This window comes from Pseudorasbora parva, chromosome 1, assembly GCF_024679245.1.
Source record: "Pseudorasbora parva isolate DD20220531a chromosome 1, ASM2467924v1, whole genome shotgun sequence".
NCBI lineage: Eukaryota > Metazoa > Chordata > Actinopteri > Cypriniformes > Gobionidae > Pseudorasbora > Pseudorasbora parva.
The window spans coordinates 23,046,315-23,064,409 of NC_090172.1; the positions used below are offsets into that span (position 1 = coordinate 23,046,315).

Consider the following 18,095-nt stretch of genomic DNA (forward strand, 5'->3'; position numbering starts at 1 on the left):
TTTCAGAGTTTTAAATGCTTTAAGAAACAAAATCGAAAGTCTGAAACACTATGTGTCTCATTGTCAAAATATTTATTATTTTAGTATTTTTTTTTTAAAAAAATACTTATTTCGTCAACTTCTATGTCTCGACCCTTGCTCCTTGTGACCTTTTTTTTTCTTTTTTTCTTTTCTTTTTTTCTCTCTTTCTGGTTTTCTTCGCAAATTTTAACTCTGTTTGTGTCCCAATGGAAGTGTCTTACATTGTTGGTTGTTCCCTGTCTTGTTATGTATATATTGCAATAATAAAAAAATAATAATAATAATAAAATAATAATAATAATAATATCCTGGCCGGACTACTCAGTTATATAAGTATTTGACACATAAGTGAGTAACATGTTTTTATATGTGAAAGTATTGGAAAAGACTCGGACATTGGCCGTCGGCAGGCAAGTACCAAATAGTGAAAGAGCATTAATAAAATAGTATTATTATTTCCACTATTTCCTTTCAAAATAGTGAAAGGAAAGGAATTCCTTTCTTGTTCATCACTCTCTTGACGTCATATTTTGTTTCGATTTTGTTTCGCGCTGGCCAAGTGTCAATGCGAATTCCAATTAATCGCGGGTGGATGATAAATACATCGCGTTTGTTTGATAAGAGCCCTGTGAGAGGATCATCCTGGTTGCCGCCTTCTAAACAAACAATCCATCTCTCTCTCATGTGAACTGGCAGGGGAGAAGTTCATTAAATATGCAAATCCTACAGCCGTGGGCGTTTACTTCCCACCCAGTGCTCATCAAACCCGAGCAAGCCTCAAACAGTCTATGCTCAAAACCAATGTAGAAAATAGCTTATTACTTATTCATTATGATGTTTATGAATATAAAAAACACACGAACGTCATTATTGACCTCAGACAACTGTATATTCAGTATTAAAAAATATGCAGTATTTTTTCAAGCCAGTCTTTCTGTCACGTTACTTCATTCCGTTACTCTTTAGCGCCTCAAGTGGCTGACTAATGTGTAAGTCACTTCAGGTGCTTCTAGAACTGTTAAATTACACGGCTGAACAAAACGACACATCTTGGTAAGTTAAAACCTTTTGCGACCCTGTAAGCTGTCTCTGTCAGTATATGAATAAGAATTGTCAACACGGTTAAAAAAAAAAAAACTCCAGCGAAATCTAAAGTATTATTTTCTCACTACCGTCACGAAAGTTTTGTTTTGATTAGCCTTTGGGCCGCGACATGTAATTAAATGTTACTTATTTGCTTTTAAGGATAATAATGCCACTGAATTATATTATATCACATTGTGTTTTAGCATTTAAACTGCAGGACAGTGTGGCAGAATGTCAAAGGCAAGCAGGGAATCTGGGGTGATTTTTGCAGCTCCACGATGGGAAGAGCCTAAAGGTAAAACCGTAGAGACACAAGCGCCAATAACACATGATTACATTGACACATCGGTGTGCATTAGTTTACAGTTGCTTGCATTTTTTTCATAGATTTCTGTAACCCTGACAAACTCCTGATGTGCCCCTATGACCCACATCATCTGATCCGGGCCTGCCGGTTCCCCTACCACCTCATCAAATGCAGGAAGGTGTGTTTCGCAAGTTAGCAACACATCATTACAGTACAGCTAAATTCCTATTAGCCTACTTCTTTATTTAAGCATATCCAATGTTCAGCAATAAGCTATCATTGGACCATTTTAGGCATAGGTTTAATGTATATTTTTGTAATCTGAATACTTTTAATTTTTAACATGGACAATGATGATGTCAATGTAGCCTAATATGTGTAAACTAACCCGTTATAGTTTATTTATTGTATTTTTTTTAACACGCCCGACTCAACTATAGCATCACAGGATGATTTTAAATTAAACGTTTTTTTGAGCATAGCTTAAAGTGCTTAAAACACGCTAATAGTCCAGATATAGGCCCACAAAATGTAATAATCTACTTGTATGAAAATTAATGAGGGAATCTGTAGCACTCAATGACACATTAAACAGTTGATGGATTAGAACCAAAAAGTTCTAGGCTTAAATACTTATTATATATTTAACAGTATTCATGTGGCGCGATGCAAGCACTAGGTGCTTTTACATGGAGCACTGTAATCGGTTTAAAAGTCCAATCCGAATGAAAATGCTCCATATAAACACCTCAATCGGAATAAAAATGCCCAAACCGAATGAAATTGTAATCGGTTTGAGAGGGGTGGGATAAACCTTTTCATGAACCGATCAAATGAAAAATGTAACCATGTAAACGACCTGACCTGATTACTTTTCAGTGTGCGTCCTTATATGATGTGGTATACAGCGCACGCCTTCACTACTGAAGAGTCCGCGCTGCACGCCGCTCAAACGCAGGCTATAATGGTGAGAGGAAAGGTAATTTTTCTGAGGGGTAAACTTTTTTATTTCGTAAGAACTTATGAAGATAATGTTGGAATAATGACAGACATAGCCTGGCCACATCCACTCATCTTGACAGCGTTTGTCCCAGGCACGTTTTACTTCAACTGCCCCTGATACAAGCATTTATTTTTTATGAGATTATTACACTTTAAAACAAATAAATAGCTTTTATACAACTGTATAAGTCCTGGTGGCCGTTGAAAGTTGCTATGGCCTCCGTGAACACATTCCAGCTGCTGGAGAGGACAGAGTCGGTGTTTCTGATGCGGCAGACAAACTGCTCTGTGATGATTGCGATTGAAAGTCAGCACATGTCAACTCCAGATCGGTTTAGATAACGTCTCATGTAAAACAGTCCACTGAATCTTTCAATTCGAATTATTTTAATCGGAATGACAAAAAAGTGTGCATGTAAACATGGCTACTGATGATGCTAAACTAACTGTTGATGTTTAATCAATAACTTTGTTTAAATTTAGCATGAAAGTAAAATTCCTTTTATTTTATAAATGCAATTATTGATCTTGTGAACAATTCACCTTTGCAAATGTTTCATAAAAATAAATTAAAAAATGTTTAAGCAAAATCCCAAAACTTGAGCTTTCAGTGAACACAGACTTCTCTCTGGTGACACATATTGCACTTCTCCAATCATTTAGTCTGCATAACCCCCACCCTCTTTTATTTTTTTTGTATTATTATTTTTTTTACACTTGACTGCAAGCTTTCAATCAGATCTGCCTCTATCTAATCAGTAACTGATGGATAAAAGATCATAGAACCAAGTTTCTGACCTATATCTGTTTAAGTTAAATACCCATCACAATATGTAAGAAAAAATCTGTCAATACTTCTGTTTCATCATGATGTTTAAACTAAAAGTATTGAGTACTGATAGATGTCTGTGATTATTATTTTTAAGAATCACCCTGAATTAGTCGGTGAATTTTGGGCATGTCCATTCAATGCACGCCACTTGATGAGAAAACATGAGTTGTCCCATCACATCTCAAACTGTGTGGACCGATGCTCTGTTAATGTGACCTACGGTAAGATCTGTTTCACCATTTCACCTTCATGATATTGGGACTACTAAAGACACACCCCATGCATAATGTCTCCGTTCTCAAATGTTAATAGTGGCCAGTGAGAAGACTGATTGCAAGTTTCAAATCCCAGTGAGCACCTGGACTGCACCTGTGTGTGATGAAGACTGGGATGAAGGTAAGACTCTGACCTATATCCTGAGTCATAAAGTCCCTATAAAAACAAAATTGACTCTCCTTTTTTTAATGGACTATTGCTGTATTTATTATAAATATGTACTTCCCCTCCCTCTTGCAACAAAATCTCTATTTAAAGGGTTACTTCATCGACTTGTATCCGGTCAGCAAAACCCCGAACACATCTTCCCTTTTTAAGAATGACTTCAGTGCCGTTCTTTGTTCTTTTCTCAGAGAAAAGCTTAACTCCAAGTCTTCCAGAGTCGCAGTCAAAGCGGATTCGAAAGACCGCCGTTCTCCAGTTTCTGTGTTTACTAGAAGTAATTCCTATTAAAGTTAAGCGTACAAAATTATGCACTGAAAACGCGCCAGACTGAACACAGGCTGTGAACGACTGCCGCGAGCACGGACACGTTTACCTCATTTACATCATTCAGCTCATTCATCACGATGAATGTAATCTGACTCCTGCTGCGTTTGTGCTGTGACACTCGCTCGGCGACTCACGATTTTGAACAGACACGTTCACTTTTTAATTGTACAGGTCCTTCTCAAAAAATTAGCATATTGATAAAAGTTCATTATTTTCCATAATCTAATGATAAAAATTAAACTTTCATATATTTTAGATTCATTACACACCAACTGAAATATTTCAGGTCTTTTATTGTTTTAATACTGATGATTTTGGCATACAGCTCATGAAAACCCAAAATTCCTATCTCAAAAAATGAGCATATCATGAAAAGGTTCTTTAAACGAGCTATTAACCTAATCATCTCAATCAACTAATTAACTCTAAACACCTGCAAAAGATTCCTGAGGCTTTTAAAAACTCCCAGCCTGGTTCATTACTCAAAACCACAATCATGGGTAAGACTGCCGGGGGGAAAGCACAATCAGAATATACTCCAGGGTTTCTACTGATACAAAGCCATATGCTAATCGCTGAAGTAACCCTTTAACTTTGCAATTTCACTAACAGTTAGTTCATGTACCAAACTTTACTTTTAAAATTAATTTGATAGTACAAAATGTGAAAAGATTTCTTTGTATGATGTAACTACAAAATTTAGCATCTGATCCTATCTGCGTCTTACAGAAGTGGAAAAGCATGCAACCGCAGCGCCATCTTTTGCCAGAGATGTGTCCAAATCGCTTCCTCGGGACAGGTCAGTGTGGAGCAGGCGTTATCAAATCTGGCCCTCAAGCAAGATCCACTTTCCTGCGGGGTTTAGCTCCAACCTTGGTCAAAGTCACATGCCTATAACTCTATGTAAATGTGCTTATTTCTAGTAATCCCAAAATCACCCTCTGTACCCTCATTCACTTTTACTTGCATTAGTCCACTGACAGTTACTTGAGGTAGTGAATGAAAATGAGTGAGTGAAGCCAGAAGAGCTGCTGCTTTTCCATAGTTTGTGTTTGCTGTTTAATAATTCATTAAACCTTAGCAAACTGGCAGATTCAGTAGTAACAAAAAACCTTTATATTGAACTCTGTCATGGAAACTAGCATGTATAAACCTTAATTAAACAATTTAATCATTAAATACAAAAAATTTATACCTGTATAATATTATGCTGTTTCCACATTGGACCAGTGGTTTGGAAAATAGATGGATGGATGCTTCAACTGTGGGTGACATCACCTTGTCAGACATTAGGCTTGTTCGACTTCACCTAGCGATGCGCAGACCGTTCGGCGGCTGACTTGAAGCAGCGCATGCTGGTTAGAAATTTTGTCCAACTTGAGGCAGCGCATGCTGGTTAGAAATTTTGTCCGACTTGAGGCAGCGCTGACGGCACGTGACTGTGACGTATGTCAACAAAGTACAGCGAGAGCGATTCGAGAGCAGGCGGCTGATGCAGCCGGTGCAGATTCTCAAGGGTGGCTGCAGGAGGCTGCTCGAGCTCTGATGACGACACAGCTGATCCGCGATTGGCCGATTCACCGCATGACAGCGATCACGTGCGTTTCGTGTTTATTCTAAAACCTTATGTTATGCTAATGCTCACATGAATCATTCATTTATAACAGTAAAACCTCTTTTCATGTAGTCGCAGTGTTATATTGTCATGTTTATCAAACTAAAACTGATAAAACCTGTTAACAAGACTTCATTGATAGTGTATGTTTATATGTTGAACTTTAATCTTGTCCAAATAGACGCTTTATTAAACAGTACATAAAGTATTGGATGAAAATATCATTTGAAACATCTGGGTTTTTGAGAAATATTGCATTTATTTAACTTCAGCTGTGATAAAGTTTGCAAACGCAGTGCAAGCGTCACCACGGGAAGCAGAAAGTGTCCGACTTCACGTCTCCGTTTGCAGCTCCTCCCCGACTGCACTCGGCTACTCTCGCCGATCGCATGCACCCAGTCGCAGCCGATGTTGAACACACCTATTAATTTGGCTCGCTGACTCTCACAGTGCATTATGGGTATTCTCTAGCCGTTGAGCATACATTGGTTGTATACTCATTATTGTGGTGCAATCAGTAACCTCCACTATGGTTTCGGACACCACTACAAATGGCTGTCCCCTCAAATAGTTCTCTTTTTAACGGTATAGGGGGTGATTTTGGCCACAGCTCTTTATTAGCTTTTTCAGGCATATTTGACTGGAGCAAAACTCTGCTGGAAAGTGGACCTCGAGGCCCAAAGATGAGATTCTCTGATATAGAGCTTACAATGTTACAGAGGCTGTGTGTCCTCCAGAGGTCGCATCTGTCTGCTGCATATGTTGTAGGACCGTTGTTCCTTGTGAAGCATATGTAAATTCTTTATGACTTTGGGATGTAATGTTTTTTTTACTGAAATAAGGTAGCTTGAATGATGTATGTGGCCAAAAAAGGCTACCTTCCGACATTGAATTGAGACTGCTTGAGTCATATGCCAGTGGTTCCCAACCATGGTCAGACTATGAGCGTATCATAAGAGAGACATTAAAAATGTGCAGTGTTGAGAACCACTGTAATCTGCAATAGCATTTAGACTTCTGTAGTTGGTAATAACTATAATTTTGATCAGATTGGTTGAATATTTCAGCAAAGTAACATAATCATGAACTGCACATCTCTCTTTATATTAGGGAGAACAACAGCATTTCCAGCAATACGATTTCTGGTCTCAGGGCGCCACGAGTTCTTCCCTGGACGAGCAGCTGTACTGATTTTTAACCTTTCTAATATGTCCACCATGTCAAGACTACTATTTTTCATTTACAATGAATACCGATAGTGTGTGTTGCTTGTCTTGCCATTTTATTGTATAGGTCACTAGTTCTTGCAGTGATAAATTAGTTTGCTAATCTTCTGTTCATTTTCCCAAAGGTGGAACAATAGAGGTGGTTTAGGTTCTGTGTTTACACCACACAAAAGAAAGGCTTACGAGCAGGATATTTACAATACTTTAGTTGATGTGTTTTGTGTTGGCATAGTTGCTTTGTGCCTGTAATTCTACCTCTGTGGTGTCAGGAACACCATCCACTTTTTTTTTTTTTTTCATAAATCAGATACTGTTGTGAAAGCCAATAAAACTTAATTTATAAATGTTAAGATTCAAAAACCAGTGAGCCTTACCAAGTTTGTAGTTTGTGCCAACATCACACTGGCATATTTTCTTCAATAAAGAAATGGTCTCATCTTTAATTTTGTCCTGATCCATGGCAATAATTTGTCTGTCCTCGTCTTTTAAGAAAATGTCAGATGATCTGTGATGTAAGCATAAAATGAAGTTATGAGAAACTGTGGGTTACTGTTAATATTGTCAACTAACTGTCATTAGTGTTAATAGACAGTGTTAGTTTAGGAATTAGGTTAGTAGAATAAATTGACATAGTTGCAAAATTAACTTTGGGTGTTTTTACAATTCTAGTTTATTTGTTTGGTCCGGACCAATTTAGTGCTGATCTGCTTAGCGTTCACATTGACATTTTAACACTGAGCCTAAAGATATCAAGGCTTAAGGATTCATGTTCACAACCTGATTAGTTGGCTTTTATCACATATTTTGTGATGGAACTTACAAAAACATCAAAAAAACAATACTGTGCACTAGGCTAATGTGTTCATTGTACATGCATAGCCTGTAAATGAATTTATTTACAGGCTATGCATATGCATTATTTACAGCTGAGAACTTGTGAAGAGCTTATAAAATGTGTAAAGGAGTCAAAACGGCATCAGGAATCCCTCCATCACACACAAACGAAAATCTGCTGTGAGGAGATGTGGTTCAGCATAGTGTTACCAAACTGAACCAACAAATTAATATATTCATAAAATCATGCTAGCACTTACTCACAAAATGAACTGGTTGCTTTGACCAGGTTGGTTTTGACAAGTCCTATATCCCCCGTTTTCTCAGATTTTCCCATAAACCATTCAAAACAGGCTACCAGCAGGCCCATGATGATGATGCGTTCACCAGCCTGGAAACTCAGTTCATCTGGTCCATCAGCTTCATAGTCTTCTGTGGTCTCACAGACCCCTACTGCTGTGTGAGATATTGTTACAATTGTGTTTGAGTTAAATTAGTGGACTGTGAAGATGACAATGTCTGTTATGAAAAAATAAAATGACTAAAAGAAAAGATCTACAGCTTTAAGTCTGAAAAAATCCCATCAAGTGATATACTGTAGTATATTAATCTTCTACATATATCTCAGAGTAGAGTCTTCAGATTTTTAATCCTCTATGTATGGACGTTTATGATGGATGGATGTGCTTTTTTGAGCTTCAAACTCATTGGACCCCATCATTGTCATTATAAAGCTTGGAAGCATCTGGATATGTATTACTGTCTATAACTGATTGTGTTCTTCAGAAAGAATGTCATAGGCTGGCTTGTAAAGACATTTACATTGTTAAACATTTTTTCTTTTCTTTTGAAATTTCTCATCATCAAAAAATCTTGAAAAAAGTATCATGGTTTCTACAAAAATATTATGCAGCACAGTACATTTTAACATTAATAATAATAATAAATGTTTCTTGAGCATCAAATCAGCAAATTAGAATGATTTCTGAAGGGTCATGTAACACTAAAGACTGGAGTAATGATGGTGAAAATTCAGCTTTTCCATCACAGGAATATTTTTTATCAAATAAATAGCAGCTTTGGTGCCCATAAGAGTCTTATTTCAAAAGCATATAACCCTATATTTTGGATGGTAGTTTATATACAGTATAATGAAGTACAATTATTTAAACATTTTCTCACCAATCTGTAATGGAATGTCACTAGTGTCCTTTCCACCACCCACTAATACACTCTCTGGGCAGGACTTCAGAAACCACCTTTGGAAGTAAAGAAAATTCATTGTTCTTAGTTCTGGGTGCTCTGTTGATTTTATGACAATACGTTCAAAATGAAATTCAGAAGGTGACATACTCATGAAAGGGTATGACTGGCTCCAGAGCTGGTTTGGGCTTGGTTCCTCTAGACCCGTCTGCTAGTGACAGCACTGTCCACCCTGAACCTAGGAATGGAGGCTCAAACAGGGCGATATCCCCCTTCTCCAAATAAAGGTCACTACCTGCCGTAGAGCTATCAAACATCTGATTTGCTGTGCAGCATCCAAAGAAAGACCCTCAAAAGTAAACAATACATTTTTATTACAAATAACAGTGACATTCACAGATCCAATCCATTTCGGTAATCAAATATTAATAAAAAATATACCTTTATTCTCATTCATTTTAAGTATATAGTATTCATAAGCAATATATATTACCTTCTTGCATTAGAAAGCCTTTATACATCATATTTAGTGTATCCTCTTTAATTGAGATCTCAATTCCTGAATGATGATCAAGGGAGAGTAACCAGAACTCCTGGTCCATGAGAAGATTTTCCATACACTGACCCAAGAAGCCTGGTAGAAATTAAAAATTTGGTACATCATGTGAGATATTTAGCTTTGATATACACCGATCAGGCATAACATTATGAAGTGAATAACACTGATTATCTCTTTATCACAGCACCTGTTAGTGGGTGGGATATATTTGGATGCAAACAGTAATATCCTCAAAGTTGACACGTTAGAAGCAGGAAAAATGGGATGTTCCCGTCTGTAGTGGTCACTATCTATCAAAAGTGGTCCAAGGGACAAACGGGTGAACTGACGATAGGGTCAGGGGTGGCCAAGGCTCATTGATGGACGTGGGGGGCAAAGGCTGGCCCATGTGCACCAATCAAACAGACGAGCAACTGTGGCTCAAATTGCACAAGAAGTTAATGCTGCTACTGATAGAAAAGTGTCAGAATACACAGTGCATCGCATTTTGTTGCGTATGGGGCTGCATAGCCACAGACCATTCAGGGGGCCCATGCTGACCCCTGGCCATCACCGAAAGCACAGTGTGCACACGAGGATGGACCAGTGTGCGTTGCTTACCTGGGGAAAACATGGCACTGGGGTGTAATATGAGACGAAGGCAAGCCGATGGAGGCAGTGTGATGCTTTAGGCAATGTTCTGCTGGGAAACCTTGGGTCCTGCCATCCATGTGGATGTTACTTTGACACGTACCACCTAGCATTGTTACAGACCATGTACACCCTTTCATGGAACCAGGTATTGGTGGCTGTGGCCTCTTTCAGCAGGATAATGCGCCCTGCCACAAAGAAAAAATGGAATGGATTGAGGAGCACAACAACAAGTTGGAGGTGTTAACTTGGCCTCCAAAATTCCCCTAAATCTCAATTCAATCGAGCATCTGTGGGATGGGCTGAACAAACAAGTCCAATCCATGGAGGCCCCACCTCGCAACTTACAGGACTTAAATGATCTGCTGCTAACATCTTGGTGGCAGATAGCACAGCACACCTTCAGGGGTCTAGTGGAGTCCATTCCTCGACATGTCAGGGCTGTTTTGGCAGCAAAGGGGGACCAACACATTTGAACAAATATATAATAATTTATGTTGTGCCTAATCAATGTACACTACTGGTCAAAAGTTTGGAACCATCAAGATTATCATACTAGAGTATCACACAGGAATAAATTACATTTTAAAATACACTGACCAGCCCCCCAAAAAACAAACAAAACAGCTGTTTGGATTTAAATAGGCAAATGCTTAAGTTATTTTACTTTATAACTTGTTAAATATGGATATCTTTCTTACAAAAATCCATCGGTTGACTTTATTAAGTCTATGATTGGATCATTATTGCAGTGAGTATTATGTAGCATGTTATAGCTTGTTTGGCAACAGTTCTTCTAATCCTAATTGATGGAGTGTTTTTCATTTCTTAAACACACATGTAGAAAGATAGCCTAGAAATCTAGGCCCACCGTAGCGGCAGCAAATTTAATCTGCCCGCAAGTGTCGTCTAGGAACTCTCAATACCCTTCTGAGCTGTATTCCCCTAACTCTTGCCGGGCCAATCACATCGTGTATAGAGTCGGCGGGCGGGGCCATAATGACGACGGCCGAGTTGCGTTTGCGTGCTTCTAGTAAACACAGAAACTGGTGAACTGGTGAACGGCGGTCTTTCGAATCAGCTTTGACCGCGACTCTGGAAGACTTGGAGTTAAGCTTTTCTCTGAGAAAAGGACAAAGAACAGCACTGAAGTCATTCTTAAAAAGGGAAGATGTGTCCGGTCGACCGGATACGGCGAATGTTTAATCTATCAGCGAGCTCTGCTTCACCTTCGTTACTCTGGTTGGTGTAGCGCTATCCTATCGCGTGCAGAGGGAGTTTGAAAGACAACCGTTTATCCCGCCCCTCAGATTGAGCCCTGTCTATGGTGAGTTTCCAGACAAAACATCTTGATGTGGATCTGGCTTGTCAGGCTAGTAGAAAGACACATCATGGCCATATTCCAGGATGACAATATCAATATTCAGGCTCAAATTGTGAAAGAATGGTTGGGAGAGAGCATGAATAATAGTTTTCACACATGAATTGGCACCTCTGAGTCCAGACCTTAAATTCATTGAAAGTATTGTGCTGGAGTGGGATGTGCTGAAGGAGACTGATTGACCAAAAATTGATGCACCTCTTGATGGAAACAACACAACATTTATGATTGACATTCTCATCCTGGAATATGCCCATGATGTGTGCTTCCTACATGCTTGTTTAGAATTGAAAAGCTACACACTCCTTCAATTAGGGTTAGATGATCTGTTGCAAAACCATGCAACATAAAATCACAGACTCAAGCATGTGCCTATTTATTTTACTTAGATTTTGTAATAATTTTTCATAATATTAGAAAAAGGTTTTAATGTATTTTTGATTGAAAATAAATGCTGCTTTGGTGAGCATAAGAGACTTATTTCAAAAACATTAAAAATCAAAATTCCAAATTTCTACTGCTAGTGTACTGGATTCAATAACTGCCATTATTAATAAACAGAGTTTGATACAACAGTATATCGCTATATGACGCTGAAATGAAAACAGACCCATTCTGTGGTATGTGCTGAACTTCCATATTTCTTCAAGGGTTTTAAAAGTGATAAATATAGTCCTTTCACCACTGTTGATGGATACAAAATGAGCAGACAGTTCCTGCAACACAGGGAAACCAGTATGTTAAATGTGTGCATTTAAGGTTTCAATATTTGATGTATTCCAAATAGGGATGCCCATACAGAGATTAAGGTCTTGACCCCTGAGAGGTCAGCTTCCAGCACACAAAGTTTCCTGCAGAGCACTTCCTGTGTGCCCTCATCAGCAGGAAGTCGATCTGGCCCCTCCACCAAAGCCAGCTGCATAGCCAACACTGCAACAGGAAACGCTGTATATGCATTAAATCTACCACTGCATCCAACACTAACAGATCAGCCTCCACATGGAAAATATTTCAGTCAGCTGTAGTAAACGTGGTTGGAAAATGATTTAGCTGGTGATGTAAGGAGGATGGTCAGTTAATGTGACATACCGTAAACCAATCTAGCCTTACTAATGCAGTAAATTCCAGGTGTAGTTCTACTATAGTCAGTTATAATAATCTTTCAGAGCAATATTCATGGTTTAATCTACAGTTTAAATTTTGAATTTGACCATAGTCATATGATGTTTCACTGCTGTGTTTAACAAAGAAGGTTAATAAGTGACATTCGATGTGCTTTTAAAGTCCAAGGTATGATCTCTAAAAGTTACTTTTTTTTTGAGTGTCACCAGAGCAGGTCAGAGTTCAATGAAATGGATAGCTCACCAAACAATTAACATTCTGTCATCAGTTACCCTCCCTTTCTTTTGTGAAATGTCTAAGGCTGCATGTGAAATCGTATATTGTGAAATCAATCAACTTTATTTATATAGCGCTTTTACCATCACGATTGTGTCAAAACAGCTTCACAGTGTTAAACAGGACAATATTGCAACAAAATTTGATTTGGCTGTACAGTCGTTGTGGAGAAAACAGTGATGTTATCAGCTTATTTTAATTTATCATATAGCGACAATGTTGGCAGATCAGTATTATAGTTTATAGAATTAAATAAAACCTAATTCATACATTTTATTTGTATATTTAGTTGAATAACTTTGATGATAATTTTAGTGTCCCCAACTGAGCAAGCCAAGCCAAAGGCGACAGTGGCAAGGAACCAAAACTCCATCAGGGCATGATGGAGAAAAATAAACCTTGGGAGAAACCAGACTCAGTCGGAGTGCCAGTTCTCCTCTGGCCTCTGAAAGACAGTATGTGAAAGAGTAGTATGTCCGAATGAATAGTATTCCAAAAACAGCATAGGCGAAAAGATCCTGGATGACTTCCTATATCTAGTAATATTTTGACCTTTATGATATCATGGGGCCATGGGGAGAGAATATGTGACAGTGAAGCAACGCAACTGACTGATCACATGACAACATGGTGAATGGGTTGCACTTTATTTTACAATTTGTACAGTATGTTCTTAGTGTACATACCAAAAAAGTACTGAGTATATAAGATAACTACATGGGTTAAGATTAGGTTTAGGGGTAGGTTCAGGACTACATTACCCAGTTTTGTTTTTTACACAGCATGTTTATGTGGAACAGAACTGTAAAACAAAGTGCTACTGGTGTATGTAATACATCTGGTTTACATTCACATGACACATCCTAAAACACTTTTTTAGTGGTCACAAAGTAATTACTTAACCAGAAAGTATACTTTGTTTTTTTATGCGTATGTGAGCATATGCGCACAGTCAAACACACAACACACTTTTCTTTTGACTAGTATGCGTACATAGGCATTTGACGCACAGTTTTGAGCAATCTCTTACCATGAGTTACAACCTATGTAAATACTGCAAAAACATTAAATGCGCGAACAAAAATCCAGAGGTGCACAGTCAGTACGTGCATATTCTTCTAATGACGAAATTGGCGTCACGCACTGTACGCTGACCCTCACATACACGTGAAAAAAGTATTCTTTGGCCTTTATTCAAAAGACGTACATACGAGTATGCGATTTCGGACGCAGCCTCAGTGGCTGTACAATGGAGGTCAAAGGTCAGCAAAACAGTTTGGTTTACCGACATTCTTCAGAATAATATCTTCTTTTCTGTCAGCTTTATAGGGTGACATGAGGGTGACTAAATTGAACTTGTCTCAGAGTACTGCAAAGTTTAACCACATAATATTTTAATTGATTGTATGGTGTTATTACTATCTATGGTCACTGGAGGCCATTTACACAGTCAACAGGATTTGTTCACATCAGCCACAGTGCATTAAATGAGTTTTAGAAATGAAGCTTGTATTGTGAGCTGGATTTACCTGTTGGTATATTATCTTCAGAAGCTCCTGAAGTACCTTTGACACTTCCTCTTGAGGTCTTAAAATCTGAAAAGAAATTTGCACATTTGCTTAATATTGGCCCTTACAATGGATCATTTCTGTTATGCTTTACCTTATTCACTAGAAGAATATAAGTGCTGTTTAAGGGATCTCTTTATAAGGCTAGACTTTATAGTAAAAACATGTGGTGAAGTTTAGATTTTTAAACACCATTAATTATAACTTCGTTAGTTATACAGGGGACTTAAAGGATTGAAATAAATAACTAATGTTAGCCATTGCTTATTGGGGGATAGAGAGGTAAAATGAGTGTGTCAAGATAAATATGATATTTGACGTTTTAAAGATAGGACCTAAACCAGTTATCACAAAACATCACATAAAGTCACTTTATAAATAATAAACTTAATTATTTATACAGGAAACTAACAGGTTGGAAATAAATAACTAATGTTAGTTATAAAGTGACTGACATCATATGTGGTGGGAAAGCAACAGCAAAAACATAAATGACCATTTATGTTTTTACTGTTGTCACCAAAAATGTTGATGTCACTTCCTGGATTTGTTACAGGTAGCCTATTTTACAAAATACTAAGAGGATGGAACATGAAATGAAGGACACAGAAATGATTGCCAATTAAAAACAATAGGCCTATTCATTAATATACCACCATTGATTGGAATTGTGTAAGGTAAAAAAAAAAAAAAAAACCTACTTGAAAAGTTATTGAATAGCACTCGCAACAGCTCTAAAACTAACGCAGAAACGATTTAAAAAATCTCACCTGTGTTGAGAAATCGTGATAAAATAAAATGAAATAGGCTTTATTATTTTCATATTTAGCCTAGGTCTATTAATATTTCATGCATTATTAGTCTCGGTGCAATAAGTGTGGGCAAGTTTATTATTATATTAGGATTAACTTCATACTTTCAATATAAGATTAAAAATAAAACTGCTTTTATAAATAAAATAAATAAAATATTTTAAAATATTTTTTTAATTTACTATTATCTATGGTGGTGGTCGTGCTGCTGCACCTATATCCCTACCTTTAGATGAATAATCCATAATAATATCCCGTTCATTTTGTGTGTACTCATTCGACAGCTCTCTACGTATCGTCCGAATTCTGTCCGGATCAGAATCCACGTCGTTCCCGGTTTTGGACGAGTTTCTACGAGTAGCGGCTGACATCCCGTCAGAGTTCCGAGCGGAGAAGAGAATGACCGCGCGCTCTAGCCTACTCTCTCGATCACGCGCTCGTCATCGCACTAACACCAAATAAAAGCGCACAGGTGGCAGAACTGATTTTAAGAGCTTGTTACATCATCATTTCAACACGGCTGTGACTCTTGTCCTTCTTAACGGTGAAGGTAAAGACAGCGCACGTCCCGAAAATCTTCCTGAAAACAGAGGCAACAGGTCCACCCACGCCTGTCGGAGGTGTGTTAGCTATGTGATTCTGGCATAACTAAGCATTTTTGTTTTTAAAAATAAACGTGACCTTGACACGCACACGTTTTAGCAAAAGTTAATAATCACATAGGCTTACTGACTGAATAGGCTAAACAATATAAGAAGCAAAGTATCGCTGGGGGTCCGTATTATGAATGTGAATTTAGTAGGTGTGTGTGTCTGTGTATTTGGTTGATCTCAAAAGACTGCAGAGGAAGAGTGTCAGCATTTCCCTTTCCTCTCTAATTCCCAGACCAGGGGTTTTCAAACTGGGGTCCTCCCGGAGGTTCTAAGGGTCCCCAGAAAATTTCAGATCATAAAAATACAAAGCAATAATGGATAAAGTCTACTGAACATTCAAACTGTTTCATTTCTAAATGTTAATCTCCTTTCTTGCCATAGGGCTACATGCTTTCCACATTATATGTTTGCTTTGTACCCTTCTTACTGTAGTCCCCTTTATATTGCTCACTCATTCATTATGAAAGTTGCTTTATACAAATCATTTATAATTGAAAATGTTGTTCTTCGGGTTTATACATCAAACCTTAAGTATAGCCATTTGACGTTTGGAAACTATATGTCATACTATCTATCTAACAGTTAAAATATTTTTTTCATACACAAAAATATATAGATGTATTTTAAGGGGGTCCCTCATAAAGGATCATTTGGGGGTTCTTGGCATCATAAAGTCTGAAAAATTCTGGACTAAGGAAATTTAAATTTATATGGTCACTATCTTTGTGGGGACTCGCATAATTTTATCATCTTGCACTAACCCTAAACCTGTACCATCACAGAAAACTTTCTGCATTTTTACATTTTCAAAAAAACAAAAAAACAATTATGTTTTTTAATCAATTTCCTTTTCTGGGGAGCGATGTTGGGTTTTGATATCCTTGTGGGGACATTTTTTCCTCGCAATGTAATAATATGTAAACACACACACATTTGTTTTTGTGAAATGTGGGGACACATTTCATAGACGTAATAGTTTTTATACCATACAAGCCATATTTTCTGTCCCACACTGCCCCTGCCTCTAAACCTATACCCATAGGAAACATTCTGCATTTTTACTTTCTCAAAAAAACTCATCCTATAAGATTTATAAGCATTTTGAAAAGTGGGGACATGGGGAATGTCCTTATATTTCACCCTCTCCTTGTAATACATGTGTCATACCCATGTCATTATAGCCTACACATTTGTGTCCTGCTATTTCACAAAAACAAGAAAACACATAAACACACACACACATTAATAAATAAAGTAAACCTGAGAACATGGGGTTTTAAGAGAACAACCATTGAAGATCTTTTTATTTATTTGTTTAGACACCAATAAATCAAATTCATTAATTCTTTTTACATTTTTTTTATGGAATATTAAAGTGTTTATTATAAAGGCTTTATCCGTGTGCATCATTAAAACCACAATGTTTAAAATCTATCAAAATAATTTCCCCTCCATCTTCATCTCCATCAATGATCTAATCAATTTACGATGGACAGAATAAAATCCCACCCAACATTTTTTTTGTCCTTTATATCAGAAAATATCACAACTTCTGTTTCAAGCCAACTTTTAAAGTCATAATGCATCAAATTAAAATTGACACATTCTTTTTACAAACTGTTTATTTTAAATTATTTATCCATGCACATATTATTATTTTTTTAATTCATGTGATGAAATCTATAAATTAAAAACTTTATCTCATACCTCCCCTCCCCCTACAAACGACATCTGCTCTCTTCATGAAGTATTTCTTGGCAGAGAGTGAGATAGTTTTACACTTGTATTATGTTAACAGCACCGCATGTTGTATTTACCATATAAATTATATTTAATAACGGACAAAAGAAAACTGGGGGTAACAAATAAGGATCGGAGCCTAAAGTAGAAATTTTCTCCAGGTCTGTCTGTCTGTCTCTCTCATTCAAATGGTCAGTTCGTGCGGGCGAGATTGGTCGTAAATATGGCGGCGTTCTGTTTAGTAGTGACGTAAGTGGCATCTATGAATACACGATGTGATTGGCCTGACCAGAGTTTGGCTTTTACAGCTCAGAAGTGTATTGAGACTTGCAGAAGATTAGATTTGCTGCTGCTAGGGTGCGTCTAGATTTCTAGGCTACTTTCATTCCCCATTCTGAGGCACATTTTGAACTTCAGTAAATGCTAACGTGATTGGCTGAGTAGATATTTGAATTTACAA

At 37.5% G+C, this 18,095-nt stretch overlaps 2 protein-coding genes across 7 annotated transcripts in view; one reads left to right on the forward strand and one right to left on the reverse strand.

Annotated features, from left to right (window-relative positions):
* LOC137065170 (SH3 domain and tetratricopeptide repeat-containing protein 1) overlaps positions 1-15,863 on the reverse strand; it is a 32,843-nt gene extending 16,980 nt beyond the window's left edge. The window contains exons 1-9 of one of the 4 annotated variants that reach the window (XM_067436853.1): positions 15,469-15,863; positions 14,392-14,457; positions 12,264-12,409; positions 12,075-12,180; positions 9,388-9,528; positions 9,045-9,243; positions 8,874-8,950; positions 7,952-8,144; positions 7,232-7,362 (exon numbers count right to left, since the gene is read on the reverse strand). In XM_067436853.1, the coding sequence (XP_067292954.1) occupies positions 7,232-7,362; positions 7,952-8,144; positions 8,874-8,950; positions 9,045-9,243; positions 9,388-9,528; positions 12,075-12,180; positions 12,264-12,409; positions 14,392-14,457; positions 15,469-15,613 (1,204 nt within the window). In that variant the 5' untranslated portion in view covers positions 15,614-15,863. Of the gene's footprint in view, positions 1-7,231; positions 7,363-7,951; positions 8,148-8,873; positions 8,951-9,044; positions 9,244-9,387; positions 9,529-10,053; positions 11,798-12,074; positions 12,181-12,263; positions 12,410-14,391; positions 14,458-15,468 lie in introns of those variants that run through there. The other 3 variants (XM_067436925.1, XM_067436788.1, XM_067436984.1) reach the window with 3 other exon arrangements.
* On the forward strand, positions 972-7,149 carry LOC137065426 (gametocyte-specific factor 1). 3 transcript variants are annotated; one of them, XM_067437098.1, is made up of 7 exons: positions 972-1,074; positions 1,311-1,402; positions 1,495-1,592; positions 3,343-3,469; positions 3,561-3,644; positions 4,746-4,815; positions 6,742-7,149. In XM_067437098.1, the coding sequence occupies exons 2-7, from the start codon at positions 1,339-1,341 to the stop codon at positions 6,827-6,829; spliced, it is 531 nt and encodes a 176-aa protein (XP_067293199.1). In that variant the 5' UTR covers positions 972-1,074; positions 1,311-1,338; the 3' UTR covers positions 6,830-7,149. The 3 variants fall into 3 exon arrangements, with proteins under 3 accessions (XP_067293199.1, XP_067293271.1, XP_067293340.1); XM_067437170.1 differs by lacking the exon at positions 972-1,074 and adding an exon at positions 1,217-1,236; XM_067437239.1 differs by lacking the exons at positions 972-1,074; positions 1,311-1,402; positions 1,495-1,592 and adding an exon at positions 2,140-2,393.
* Positions 15,864-18,095: the final 2,232 nt, after the last annotated feature.